Here is a 13,886-nt window from a genome sequence, read left to right as displayed (position 1 = left end):
AAAATGACTTCACATGAACCATCCTGTTTTTAACACTCTGCCTAAAATGACCTTACAATACTATACATGTTGTGCTCATGAACTAGTGGGTGTGCCCAGCAATACCGATAATAGGTTGCTGGTATCACGTATCCAAGTGAAGCGGTGCTTTTGGGCTATGGAAAAACAGTGAAGAGGCTGACACATGACTGGTTGAGGCATCAGTGGGTGTGAAAGTGAAGACAAAGAAGAGACATTTCTTCTGGGAAAATTTTCGGTGTAGAGTAAAGATTATCTTTGAGACATTTAACAAGAAATTCAACACATTTTTATAAGTGTTCCTTTTTCTGTTGACGAACTGGGAGTGTTATAATTTTACTGGGTGAGTTTTATTAAAATAATTGTGCAATTTTATTGATAAGACGCTCAAGACAGATTTTAATTTTGATGATTTAATTATTTATCATGATTTAATTATTTATGATAGTTATTTAATAATATTTGAGTTACATTTGATTTGATTCAACTTAACTGCTGATGTCAATCATGTTGTCTCATTTCCGTTCTGAGGTGTACATGCTCACTTCTGAATGTCCACCACGTTTTATGATCCATTTATTTAAACTTTTTATAGAAGCTTTGTTTACATATTTTTTCCTAACTGTGCCAACTTAAAGTAGCTTAAAATTGTGAAGCAATTTGGAAATATTTTACCATTCAGTAGCTCTAACCAGTTGTCTTGTGGAGTTTTTTTTGGTGCAGTGTGTTTGTATTGTTTATTGCAGCTGTACAACAAGAAGGTTGATGTTTTTGATGCTTTGAAAGTGAAAAAAATACTCTTGATATTCAAGAGTGTCCTGTAACTTCCTCTTTTTAAACACAGGTTCACTGTATAAAGTGTTTCCTGTAATCTGCAGATTTCCTCCTCATGATGAAGCTGATCCTGTCTCTCACTCTCATCTGGACTCTCTCCAGCACAGGTAACCTCACTCACTCTTAAAACAGCGGTTCTACAGGTACCTGTCATGTCAGGTAGTTCATCATTCTCCTAATTTTTTACCTCTGCTGTTTGTCTGCCAGCTGCTAACTTTTGTTCAAGTTCATCATCATGATTTAATTTTTGTTTTCATCACCCTGATTTATTTCATAACTTGCAGCTGAAGCTCTTGAGTGTTGGCAGATTTCAGGAGATGTAACAGAGTTACATCCATGTGAATCTACTGAGCTATGTGCCACCTTTCAAGGTATCTGTAAAAATATAGAAATAAATCTGATTGTTCCTCTAATGTTACTCACTTATTCAGTTTTAAATGGGATTTCTGTGTTACAGTTTTTGGTCTGTATTTCACTTTACAGTAAGTATGAATGGGCATGAAATTCCATACACCAGGAGGTGGTGTGCGCCATCCTCCCAGTTCAGTGAAGGAAAGCACACATTTTCAGCCAGTGTTGGCTTTGCAAATATATCTGCATATGTGTGTAACACAGATGGCTGCAACAATCAAACCATACGTTGTAAGTAAAGAGAAAGGTTTCCCTTTTTAAAGACACAAAATCACATTCACATGTAGTATCAGTCTAATGTTGGTCACAGTGAAGAACAATAAGTCACTTTGTGTCTTGTACAGTTTCTGTCATGTCTCCTGTTCTGTTTCAGACCCTGGTGTTCAGAAGAAAAACAAATTGCAGTGTTTCACCTGTGATGATCCATCTTCTGATGTGTGTAACCAGACAGTACAGTGTGTGGGAGAGGAGGACCGCTGCATTAATGGGACTGGTGAGCCCTCATGATCACTTTGTGCCCCAAAACACAATATTTCTGCCTAGAAAAGTGGCCAATTCCTACTATTACATTTTATATTTATTTTGTGGCAAAGTGGCGAGGGTTAAATTTAGCGCATAGATTTGTATTTACTTATTTATTTATTTATGTTTTAACCCATGTCCAACTATGTCACCTAGGGGATTTCATCCCCAGGACATTCAGTAGGAGGTACAACCCCTGAAGTTAAACAGAAAGGTCACACAAGTCCGAATCAAACACAGGGAGCGAAGACGTGATTCCAAAAATATATATACAACTTTAACAACTAACAAAATTAGAAAAAAATATATATAATAAAAGCTCAAATTACGTTATAAATATATTTAAAAGTATTGCACAGTCCCAAAGGCCCCGTTAAAGTTAAGTTGCCAAACACTCACCAGTAGCTGAGCTCGGGCTTCTGAGCAAAAGGGAACCAGGCGAGGAAGGCAGCAACAAAAAAGTAGTGAGGACCACCACCAGGGGGAGGTATTCGTCACCTCTCCTCAGGCCCACAGCTCCTGTTCACACAAAAGGCAAACAATTAATTGAAGGAAAAAGAAAACAATGGGGAAAAAACCCCTCAAATCTTAACGTGAACACTACTTAATGATCAAACTAAAACACAAGAATTACAGGAACACAAAAAATTAACACATTACACTAAAAAGAAAAACAAATCCTAAACCAAACCCTACCAAATAAACACAATATAACAGTTATACTAAATTATACAAAGATCAAATTAAAGGCAACACTAAATAAAATAAATACACGGCCACGTCAAAGCACACAGCAGATGTAACGGCTTCAGTGCAGATTGAGATATGATTCCAGGAGAGGGGATAATCACTCTAATATCATCATTAATTGCGTCCAGTCGGTGTCAGAGGGCAGGGCAGAGAGGGGAAAAAAAGAAAAGGAAAAAAACCCAGTCACCTGTAGATGATCCACTCTGCCACATCTTTATTTTTATTTTAGTGTAATAATGATTTTTTTTAAATCCACAGTGGAATATCATGAGCATGAAACAGCTCGGACCTTTGGATGTGTCTCTGCCAACATCTGTGAAACGTTTCCTCACTTGGAGCTCCTGCCTGAACTGAAAGCTAAATTCCTTCATCCACCAACATGTTGTGAAGGCAGCTTCTGTAACTCAGCCTGGTCTGTCAAACTGAATGTGATGACTTTGCTGTTTGGACTCATTACCCTTATCTTCTATTAGAACAAAGAGAAACTAACTAAATAGCTCACGTGTAGTCTTTGTTAATAAGCCAAATACATCTATCATCATATCACTCATTTATACAGTGACATGTCTTCAACAGTTTGAATGTTTTAGCTTGGTAAATAATTATTTTAACCACAACTGTAGCATACCAGTAAAAAAAAAAAGTTACCTAATGATAATCCTGTCTGATTCATGAACAGTAACAAATAACATGTATTTACAAATTATAACTTCCTGACTACAGTTATTTAAAATAACCAAAAACAATGTTGTTTCTCTGTTAGTAACAAGTAGCTACTTACTTAGAGGTAAATGTACACATCAGAATAAGTACTTGCAGTGCAGATGAAAATACTATTTAATTTGCGAAGACTACTTGAGTAGTAAGTGTCTAACTTTGATATCTGTGCTCTGTTAACGAGACAACTGTGGTCTAGGAAGTCAGTCTCAAAATTATGTTTCATGGTCCAGATAATTTAATGTATAATTATTTTAATGTAGTTGGCTGTATGTTTAGGTTGGTTGTCCTGGCTAGATAAAAGTCTGTATTTGTAGAGGAAAACAAGGCTATGTGAAGCTCTGAATCAGTGTGAAGCAGTTATGTTGAAATTGGTTCACTGTTTGGGAGTATTTGATACACTTAAAATGGCGCCATCTGCTGTCTGTCATGGTGATACCTGCATTATTTCTGTAATCTATGTAACTTTATATTACATGAGACTTTTCTGTGGCTAATAAAGACAAATGTGTATTTGGGGAAAGATTGGGGTTTATTTCAATATTAAAAAAGTAAGTACGTTTTTGAAGTCTGGGTTGATGTTTTTATTATTTAACTGAGACCATCACCTTAACAAAGTGCTTTAAGTCCAGAATCATTAATATAACTATGGCACTATAGAAATATTAATCATGTTGTAGTTGGCATGGGTGAATATTGTCTGAAAAACAAATTAAATCCCATTTCTGATTAACAGCTATGTGTGTTTGAAATTTCACTAATCCTTGCAGTTGTAGTTGGTTGACTGAGCTGAACCTCACAAGTGTAATCAGTTAGCCAGTGACTCAGAAATAAAATAAAATATGAGTTTATGAGCCAATATCAGTGCAAGCAGCCTCCATACAGTGTGAGCTCACACACATCATTATGAAACAAATCTAACTCCATAGGAGACTAATATTGTTGAGTGAACACAACAGGCTCCTCAGGGGACTGCAGAGTTTCATGTAAATCACTGGAGCCATTAAAAAAAAGCACATTCCTCCACAGCAGCACAGCAACAAACAGACAGACTGACATGCTGCTCACATTAAAAGGCAAACCCCCCCCCCCCCCCCCCCCAAAAAAAAAAAAAAAAACAGACACTACAACAGACAGACAGAGGCTTTCTTTGGGATCCAGATGGGACTTACATCACACAAAGCGGTCGATTCAGAGTTGCTTGTAATGGCTTGAACATCATCCAGAAAAAATAAGATCGTCTCTCCATCCATGTGAACAGACAGCAGCTCCTCCACATGACTCTGTAAGTTTGTGACTTCTGTAGTGTAGAAGAAGAAACATGTCATTTATTTATATTTTGGGTAGATGTATACAACATTTTATAATGAGAAAAAACTGGTAAGACATTTTCTTTTACTCTATGAAAATGAAGAGAAAGACAAATATTTTGTTTATCTTGTACAGCTAATTTTGTTGCTGGGAAAATCCCAATATACATAAGAAGAAATGGACTTACTCCAAGCCAAACGTTGGACACTTTGCTCATGAACTACTTGTAAAAAAAAAAAAACTTGTAGGTGTCTCTTCCGCCTCTTCCTCTTCCTCTTGCTCCTCCTCTTCCAGGTAGGGTGGAGCTGTTTCTACCTGGACTCTCTAAACACACAGGAGACGGGATTAAAAACCTAAACAATGGCGTTATAGTTGGATATTACTGCGCTTTTCATCGACATCGACTTAACAGTAAGTTTAAATTTGACGGTTAATTAACGGTCGAGCTGAGTCTGCGGCTGCGCACTTCATAATATTTAAAAATAAACAACTAAAGCAGTTAAATTAATGACGGTTGTTGACAGTTTTTCTTCCTTTCACCCTTTTAAAGCTACAAACAAGCACTGGGGTTGCTTAACTTTACGTTTATTAAGGTTAACATTTAAGCAAAGTTTCTGTTTGGGTCGTTTTTAAAAATCTTAAATAGTCTTTATCGATGGTACGTTAGTTATTAGCGTACGTTAACGTCAACTTTTAAAGCAGGGGTGTCAAACGTGCGGCCTGCGGGCCAGAACCGGCCCGCCGAGAAGTCCAATCCGGGCCACTTTAATTCCTGTCTTCTTTTTCTTTCTTTCTTTCCTGTATTCTCTTCCTTCCATCTGTCTTTCACTCGTTCATCAATTCCTTCCTTCCTTTTGACCGTTTATCTGTCCTTTCTTTCTTTCCTGTCTTCTCTTCTTTCCATTTGTCTTTCACTCCTTCCTTCATCTGTCCTTTCTTTCTTTCTTTCTTTCTTTCCTGTCTTCCCGTCCTTCCATCTGTCCTTTCTTTCCTTCCTTCCTGTCTTCTCTTCCTTCCTTCCTAACGTTTCTCTTCCTTCCTTCCTAACGTTAACTTTTAAACGTTGACAGCAGCTCGACACCGTCTCCAGGGAAACCAGTTTTTTTATGTCATTAACGTAAAATGAGGAGGAAGAAAATATCCTTAAAATGCATTGTTAAGTCAATATTATTATTATTATGTCTTCTTTCTTGTTATGTAAATCTGCACAGTTTTGTTTTTTTATGCTGTTCAAAGGTCATTTTTGTTTCACACGTATCTCTTTCAGTCTGCAGGTGAAGTTATGAGCCAGCCTCCCCGTTCAAACCGGGGACACCGGGAGAGAAACGGAGACCACCGGCAGCACCGAGACGATGACAGACGGACAACACCAGACAGGTGTGGTGAAGAATGCAATTAACCTTTAAACATGTTACCAGTTATCTCATTTGCACCTAAAGTAAAACATTTCCACAAATAGTTTCAATATGTTTTGGATTTTATGGCTTGTATCTCCACCAAGATACGTTTTCTCTATTAAGGTAGGATGGATTAGGGTTATGTGGGACAACTTTTTCTATTCAGTTACTCTAAAGCTATAACTATTATGCAAACTGTGTAAGTTATATTGTTTAAAATGACACAGGCAGCAAAACAACATGTAGGCCGACTAAATTAAATGACCAAATATGGGCACACACATTTCAGAACGTTTTGGCAGATAAATCAAAGTATTTCTAAGACAAAAAAAAATAGTGTCCCACATTACAAAATCTACCATTTGGCACAAGGAACATCAGTTAATATATGTGCCATTTTCCTTTTTTAGTACACTATCTAAAAAAGTGTCTTCTGGTTTAACAAGGAAACATCTCAGGGATTTCATAATGATATTAGTTGTTGGTATAATGCATTGGATTCATGTAGATAAGGTAAACAAGTCAGAATTGCAAAAAGTGTCCCAAATTATCCTAATCCAACTTATAGAAATGATCATAATGGTAAAAACATTGAATGCTTCATTTGATAAGGAGAAGTGATACAGTCTTGCTTTCCCTTTGTCATTAATATCACACATGCTAGTTTCTAAACTGAGTTTTATCATTTTTCTATCAAAGTATAAACCGACCAACAAGCTTCAATTCTACCAATTCAAGGCACATACTATTAAACAACCATCTTAATCTATAATGCTCCTAAAGATTTAATATTTAAGGAACAGTTAACCCTGTTCTAAGTTTTTAGAAGTTATCCGATGTCTTTTGTTCTGTCTGAACAACACTAAAATTCAAATAAGTTTAGTATCATGTGTGTCGAAGAAGAGCTTAATTTCCTCACAATTGAGAAGATGAAACCAGCAAATATTTAGTATTTTTGTTTGGAAAAAGTCACTAAAACTATGATTATTTGATTATCAAAATAGTTGGGAATTAATTTAGTCAACTCAATGAATCAGCCCATCACAATGCCACCAAAATCCCCAAATAGTACATTTACAGTAATGTACGACCAAGAAAAGCAACACATTATAGAGGTTTGAACCAGTGGATGTTTGGCAGTTTGGAAAATTTAGTTGCCGATTCATTATCGAAATGTCGACCTTTTAATCAACTAATCATTTCTCCTCTACATGAGTGTGCCAGCCACACCACAGCCAGGCCAGCTGTTAAATATTTACCTTGCCAGCGGTCTTATTATCAAATAAACCTTTATCAAGTAGACCTGAAACAATTTGTCAATTGGCATAAAGTTTATCAGTAACAACTTTGATAACTGATTAATCATTAAAAAGTTATTTTTATAAGCAAACATTCACAGCTCTTGTACTAATTATCTTACATAAATATATAGTTTCTTAGATAAATATGACAGGTAACTATTATCTATTACAATTTTAAAGACTGTGTAAAGTCAATTCAGACATTTTCTTCTAAACACATTAAATAGGTCATAAATGTATTTCTAAAAAATGTGTAAAAAGCATTTCAACCATTTTAGATTTGAATTGTGGAGCTAGCAAGGCTTCACAAACTGTGTTTCAAGATTTCTGTGTCTGGATTTAGTGGGCCGCGTAATGTAACACGGTGGTGATTAGCATAAACCCGCCCCTGCTGCTGTAGAGGTATAAATACATTCAGCGCACACTACTACAATCTACAGTTAGCCAGTTAGCTGAGTTAGCTGCAGAGCTAGCCGCTGAGTTAGCCGCTGAGCTAGCCGCTGAGTTAGCAGCAGAGCTAGCAGCAGAAAGCTCTCAGACCTAGCGTCCATGTTTCTGGTAGAGGTGGTGACTTTGATTGACAGGTGACACTTGGTAGGGGGCGGGGTTTCAGCGGACTCGGCGGGCACTCCCACAGTGTTTGGGAGCAGAGAAAGAGGCTGATTTTTACACAACTTTGAAGCCTAATTTCATATATTTGGCGATTTTTTTTAACCATTCAAATTTGGCAGGGTGGTTAACAACACACTTTTCTGTGGTATGTCAAACTTAGATCACATATTTATTCTTACTTTACACAGACTTTAATAGTTTATGTTAGAGATATCATTGGCTATGTTCAATTTAAACCAAAATATTGCTTGTACCTATTTGGTTTAGTGTGTTCCTGTTTAAAAGTAAATCTAAATCAGTGCCAAATATCAAGGAATAAATGCGATTTCAGTCACATCTTCTTGTGTTTCTGTCTTCCAGGTCTTCCTCTCGACCTCCGTACTACCCCAGAGAGTCCGACCACCCTCCCCAACATGAGCGGGAGGTCCCACGAGTGGAGCACCATGACTCCAAATGCACAAACATATGCTCCAGGAGAGGTGAGGCAGGATCAGAGTGGAGGTATCTGTGTCAAAAAGAACTGAAAGCTCTTGTAGAGCAGGCTGAATCTGCTGCGTCACACAGGGCGGACTTTGGTTTCACTCTAAAGTGCAGCCCAGAGCTTCCTCCTTCTTCTATGAAATACTGGACAGATTGGTTTTCTTGTGTTTACAGACCTCTCTTTTAAGACTGGAAAGCTGATCACCTGATACCTGAGTTAAATAGAGGAATGACATCTAACAAGATTAGATTGCTCTAGAAATGTTAATAACATGTCATTTTATACAGAGCTGAAGAGATTAGTTAATTCGGATAATCAGTTAAACATGTATCAAGCTGTGGTTTTTTTCTGTGTTTTATATAATTGTTTATTTAATAGTGTTGGAGTGTTGGTTGCACAAAACATTTTTAAGAGGTTAATGATTCATCTTTCACTCGATACTAAAAAATTCCAGAGAAAGTTGTTATGAAATCTTGTGGAGCACGTCCAAGTTAGCTGATACTGATAATATCAGGCAAATTAGAAAAAAATAAAATAAAATATTAGGTAAAATGAAGAATAAATACAAGTAAATAGATAAGATAAAGGTAAAGTTGAAAACATTAAAACAAGGTCTGAAATTAGGTCCTTTAACAGCTATAATGGGGGTAAAAACTCTAATTTTAAGGCCTTTTTCCAGATTGTTTTCCTAGTTTAAGGTGCAGTATTATAAGAGAGTGACATTTTTTCTATTTCACTTCTGACTAATGGAGTATAGAGAAGCAACCTATTCTTTGATGAGTGAGTACCAATATCATGTGACTTCAGGGTTAAAAGAGATGAAATATAAGGTTGCAGTAACTAATAAAGCTTTTAATATGGACCACAATTCTGAGGATTTAAACTCTTGTAGTCGGCACATAGTTTTTAATATTTTATGGATTTATATAATTGTTTAAAACTTGTGTACAGGTTTGAATAAATGTTCTTTTATAATGATAATGTTCTTTTTTAAGATATTTCAACTAATTTGTACAATGACATAAATTCACCAGCAGGAGGCACCAGAACTCTGTACAGTCCTGATCCTGCTGCTACAGTCACAGTCTGTCCCTATTCAGATGTATTAAAAGTAGCTTCTGATCAATTTTCTGTCAATCAGTTGATCGATTGATCCCCTCAGCTCCAGTAAAGTCTCACTGCACCTCTCAAGTCTGTGCTGCAGCTCTAAACAGTGCAGAACATTAACATTTTATTTTACTTGAATTTATGTTTTCTTCCTGCTTTGTGTCACCTGCTCATTAGGCATCGTTCTGATCTGCGCCGTCCTGACCAACAGCTTGGTCCTCATCTGCTTGGTCGCAGCTCAGATGGTGACGTCGGGCATGTCGGCCGCGAGCGGGATGGGCGGCTTCAACATCAACTCCAACTTTAACCTGCAGGGCACCGAGCTGCAGCAGGTGCGAGACCTGGACATGCAGTACAGCCAGATGAGAGCACCGAGCCTGTACGGCGGCCTTCCCTTCAGCCTGACCTTCGGGGTCGTCTCGCTGCTGTTCGTGGTCGCCGGGAACAAACCCCCCCACCGGATGTCCCGGAAACTTCTGGTGGGAGCTCTGGTGTTTCAGGCGGTGGGCGCGGTGGGGTACGTGGTTGCCGTCGGCCTGTACTTGCACTTCGTCATCAAGGTGAACTCCACAGACGTGTGTCAGCGGCGCGAGCGTCTGTACGCACGCAACGGCTACACCTGGATGAACTGCGACGTCAGCGGGGCGGACGCAGCCGTGGCTCTGTTCGGCCTCATCACCGCCATCCTGTACGCCGTGGGGACGGTGCTCACCATCAACGTCATCCGCAGGGTGAAGCGCTACCTGCAGGAGCGGAAACACAGAGAGGCGGAGAGGCAGCAGCCCCGATCTCAACCACAGAGAGCCCCTCTGAGGGCCGACACCACGTCTGTGTGAGCAGGACTGAGGTGGATGGACTGAGAGGGCCATGATTTACCTTTTAACAGATAAATGTAGAGATCTGAGACTAAAAAGTTTACAGTTTCTAAAGTCTGCCTTAAAATAATAAGCTGCCTTTACAAAGATTGAAACATGTCCTTCCTTCTGTAATCATCACTCCTCCTCACACTGGACATTAGAAGTGATACTAACACTTGAGACAACATCCACAGTCATTGTTTTGTGCAAAAAATTGTCCCAACTTTATCTGAAGATAATATGAAGCTTCACAAGTGTGCGTTAGTCAGATAATGTGGGTATCATCCAAAAATAATCTTTTCTTTTTGTACAAAATTCCTTCTTTGTGTTTCCAAGCAGAGCTGCAATGTTTGGATGCTGACAGAAGGGCACACATTTTAATTTAAAAAGTCTGAAAAAGAGTCAGATTGGAAGATACTGACATAGTTGGATTAACTCAGACGGCTGAAGCTTCATTTTATCTTCAAATACACTTTTAAATACATTTCTGCACATTAGGAAGGACTGTAGATTTTATTCTCCATCACTTACATTGAAAGTGCTGCATGAACAAGAGGAATTAGAAAATAAGAAAAATGTGTCGGAGATCATTTAGGCTCCTGACTGTTGTTTTGTGACAGTAGTTGAGTAGTTTAACGCTACTTAAATATTTTAAACATGTTCTTTCATTTTATTTCTTTTACTGTAACCAAAACAGGAGGCAGCAGGTCTGTGCAGGAAGGGTGGAAATCTACTACAATAATTAAGTTTATCACAACACAAACTACTATTAAACACTCTGGGTTGCTTTTTACAGCATTCTGTAGATTAAATTCATATCACTCCTCTATTTCTCTACCACAACCTGATTTGTGGCTCGTGTAAATCTCATCTTTGCTGCATGTGTCTGAAACTGAAAGCATCTAAATCTGGTGCTTGCAGCCCCACAGCGGCTTCTTACTCGCTTCTGTTGAATGTCACGATCATTTATTAGAGTCTTGAACCTTTAAGTGGAATATTCTTGTAATGAAAGTCTGATTTGAGCAACTCAGCAAGTCTGAGATGTTTAAAGTCTTGTCCTCTGCACTCTTTTTGAGTCTTTTTTTGTTGTTAATATTAAAGTGTTTCTATGTTGGACTATGTGATTGTGTGACTTTGTGCACTATGACAGGGATTTTTTGTATCATTGTTTAAAACTTGTACACTGGAATTAATGTTTTTATATATCAGAGTTTCACTTTATAATGAAATGTTTTGATATTGCAGCTAAACTGAACAACTCCTAAATAAACCTCCATCAATGTGATACTATTTCAGACTTCTCTGTTGTTTTTTAAATATATTACGTCCTACAGGGGGCAGCAGACCTCACAGCTCCTGCCCTGGTGTTTTGGTGACTCTTTGTCCCCCCTCGGAGGCTTCCTGCCAGGTATGACATCACTGCTGTGTGTCCCCCTCTCTGCTGTCACACAATGGACCACATACACATACATACATATATATACACACACACACACACAACCAGAGGACACCAGTGATGTAACTCTTGGGCCATTCAATCAAATCATAATTACCAACAAAAGAAATTCTCCAGTGAGGTAATTACAAAACTTCTAAATTTACCATTCTCACACAGAGCGGCGATTGTATCACAAGAACACAAACAAGACAGTGTGACTGTGGAGCTGCCCATTAGTTTGAACCTTCTTCATGTTTTGTAAGATTTTATAAAGGGACAGTTTACCCAAAATCAAGTGGTGGAAAGTAACTCAAATATTGATGCTATACTTTATGCTTCCACTCCACATCTCAGAGGGAAATGTTGTACTTTCTACTCCACTACATTTATTTAACAACTTTAGTTACTTTTCAGATGAAGATTTGACACATTGGATAATATAACAAGCTAAGATACAACACATTGATAAAAAATTAAACTACACACTGCTTTTTAACGTCTTACAAAAAGTAAGACTAGTCTATGAGTTGTTAACAGCTCTACCAAACAGTGATTTTTCCCTCTAAACTTCTCACATGGTTTCATTTCAATAAATGTTCAAATGATCCAATATTTCAGCAAAAATCAAAGATTAGAGAAAAAGTCCAAAAACTGAAAACACATTTGTGTATCAGAACTCAGTTTTTTCTTCTTTCCCCTCCCATTAATCATCTCACCACCCCTCACATTTATCTGCTGACCCTTTGGAGGGGCCCCACCCCTAGGTTGGGAACCACTGGACTAAACTAGCTAACTGTATATAAAGTAGTGTAAACTAGCTCCACCTCCAGCAGCTACAACAGTAACATGCTGCTCTAACACTGATGCTTCACTATTAATCATCTAATGATGTCATATATAATAATATATCAGTCAGAGGGACCAAACCACTACTTTACTGTAATACTGCATACTACATCACTCATAATACTGCAGTACTTTTACTGTAATACTGCATACTACATCACTCATAATACTGCAGTACTTTTACTGTAATACTGCATACTACATCACTCATAATACTGCAGTACTTTTACTGTAATACTGCATACTACATCGCTCATAATACTGCAGTACTTTTACTGTAATACTGCATACTACATCACTCATAATACTGCAGTACTTTTACTGTAATACTACATACTACATCGCTCATAATACTGCAGTACTTTTACTGTAATACTGCATACTACATCACTCATAATACTGCAGTACTTTTACTGTAATACTGCATACAACATCGCTCATAATACTGCAGTACTTTAACTAAATAAATGTAATGCAGATAAAGTACAATATTTCCCTTTGAACTAGAGTGGAATGGAAGTATAAAGTAACAAAGTGAAAATACGTCAGTAAAGTACATGCACTTCAGATTTGTACTGTATTGAGTAAATGTACTTAGTCATGGCTGTAGGCTTGCTATCATTTTCATAATTTGGATGAACTGTTCCTTTAATAAATCCTGTTTTTATTGTAGTTTTTACAAACTGATCCTTTAAAGATCCTCTCCAGACATGTTTTAAGGCCATTTAAGATTTCAAAAAAACTCTTTAAACTGCTTTGAACATAATGTTTCTGACATGGTTTATGGAAAAAATTGATTTGATTAGTTGTAATTTCACAAATCCTGCTCCTGCTTCAGTAGATGAGTGAAAACAGACAGCAGACATTATCATCATCATTCTGCACAGTGAAGCTCAAACGTTCAACTGTAGCAAGAAGAAACTTTCATCCATCACTCATCAAAAGAAATCAGAGTCAAGACGTTGCAGTTATCTGAAAACTTTAATTTATTATATAGCAAAAGTAGCTCTGTTGTGCGGTTTGTAAGACGTCTGTAACACTGTTCTGAGAACGTCGGTCGAGCTGGTAGTAACTGTGAGGATCCCTCCTGTTCAGCATTTACTCACCACTGCAGCACCACTCTGAACTCTGCACCCCTCCCCCGAGAACACAAACCTGGAATAATCATCTTTTCTCTCAGAGAATATTAGTACGCTTCAGTGACTAGGTCACTTTTAAAGTATTAAACTCCTGGGAGTTAGTTTAACAGCTCACTAACTCCGAAGGCCGACAACCATGACAGAC

General features: G+C 37.7%; 2 protein-coding genes across 2 annotated transcripts; both read left to right on the top strand.

Moving 5' to 3' along the window:
- The first annotated feature begins 214 nt into the window (after positions 1-214).
- Positions 215-3,814, top strand: LOC133984396 (phospholipase A2 inhibitor and Ly6/PLAUR domain-containing protein-like). The gene is made up of 6 exons (XM_062423698.1): positions 215-361; positions 897-959; positions 1,137-1,223; positions 1,336-1,494; positions 1,637-1,756; positions 2,794-3,814. Exons 2-6 carry the CDS (start codon positions 908-910, stop codon positions 3,006-3,008), a joined length of 633 nt encoding a protein of 210 aa, XP_062279682.1. The 5' UTR covers positions 215-361; positions 897-907; the 3' UTR covers positions 3,009-3,814.
- Positions 3,815-4,911: 1,097 nt separating this feature from the next.
- Positions 4,912-10,297, top strand: LOC133984393 (MARVEL domain-containing protein 3-like). The gene is made up of 4 exons (XM_062423696.1): positions 4,912-4,974; positions 5,831-5,940; positions 8,234-8,352; positions 9,639-10,297. The coding sequence occupies exons 2-4, from the start codon at positions 5,846-5,848 to the stop codon at positions 10,295-10,297; spliced, it is 873 nt and encodes a 290-aa protein (XP_062279680.1). The 5' UTR covers positions 4,912-4,974; positions 5,831-5,845.
- The last annotated feature ends 3,589 nt before the right edge of the window (positions 10,298-13,886 follow it).

The sequence above is a fragment of the Scomber scombrus genome, chromosome 8 (assembly GCF_963691925.1).
Source record: "Scomber scombrus chromosome 8, fScoSco1.1, whole genome shotgun sequence".
NCBI lineage: Eukaryota > Metazoa > Chordata > Actinopteri > Scombriformes > Scombridae > Scomber > Scomber scombrus.
Note: the sequence above shows the minus strand (reverse complement) of the source record. Positions and strands in the feature narration are given on the sequence as shown.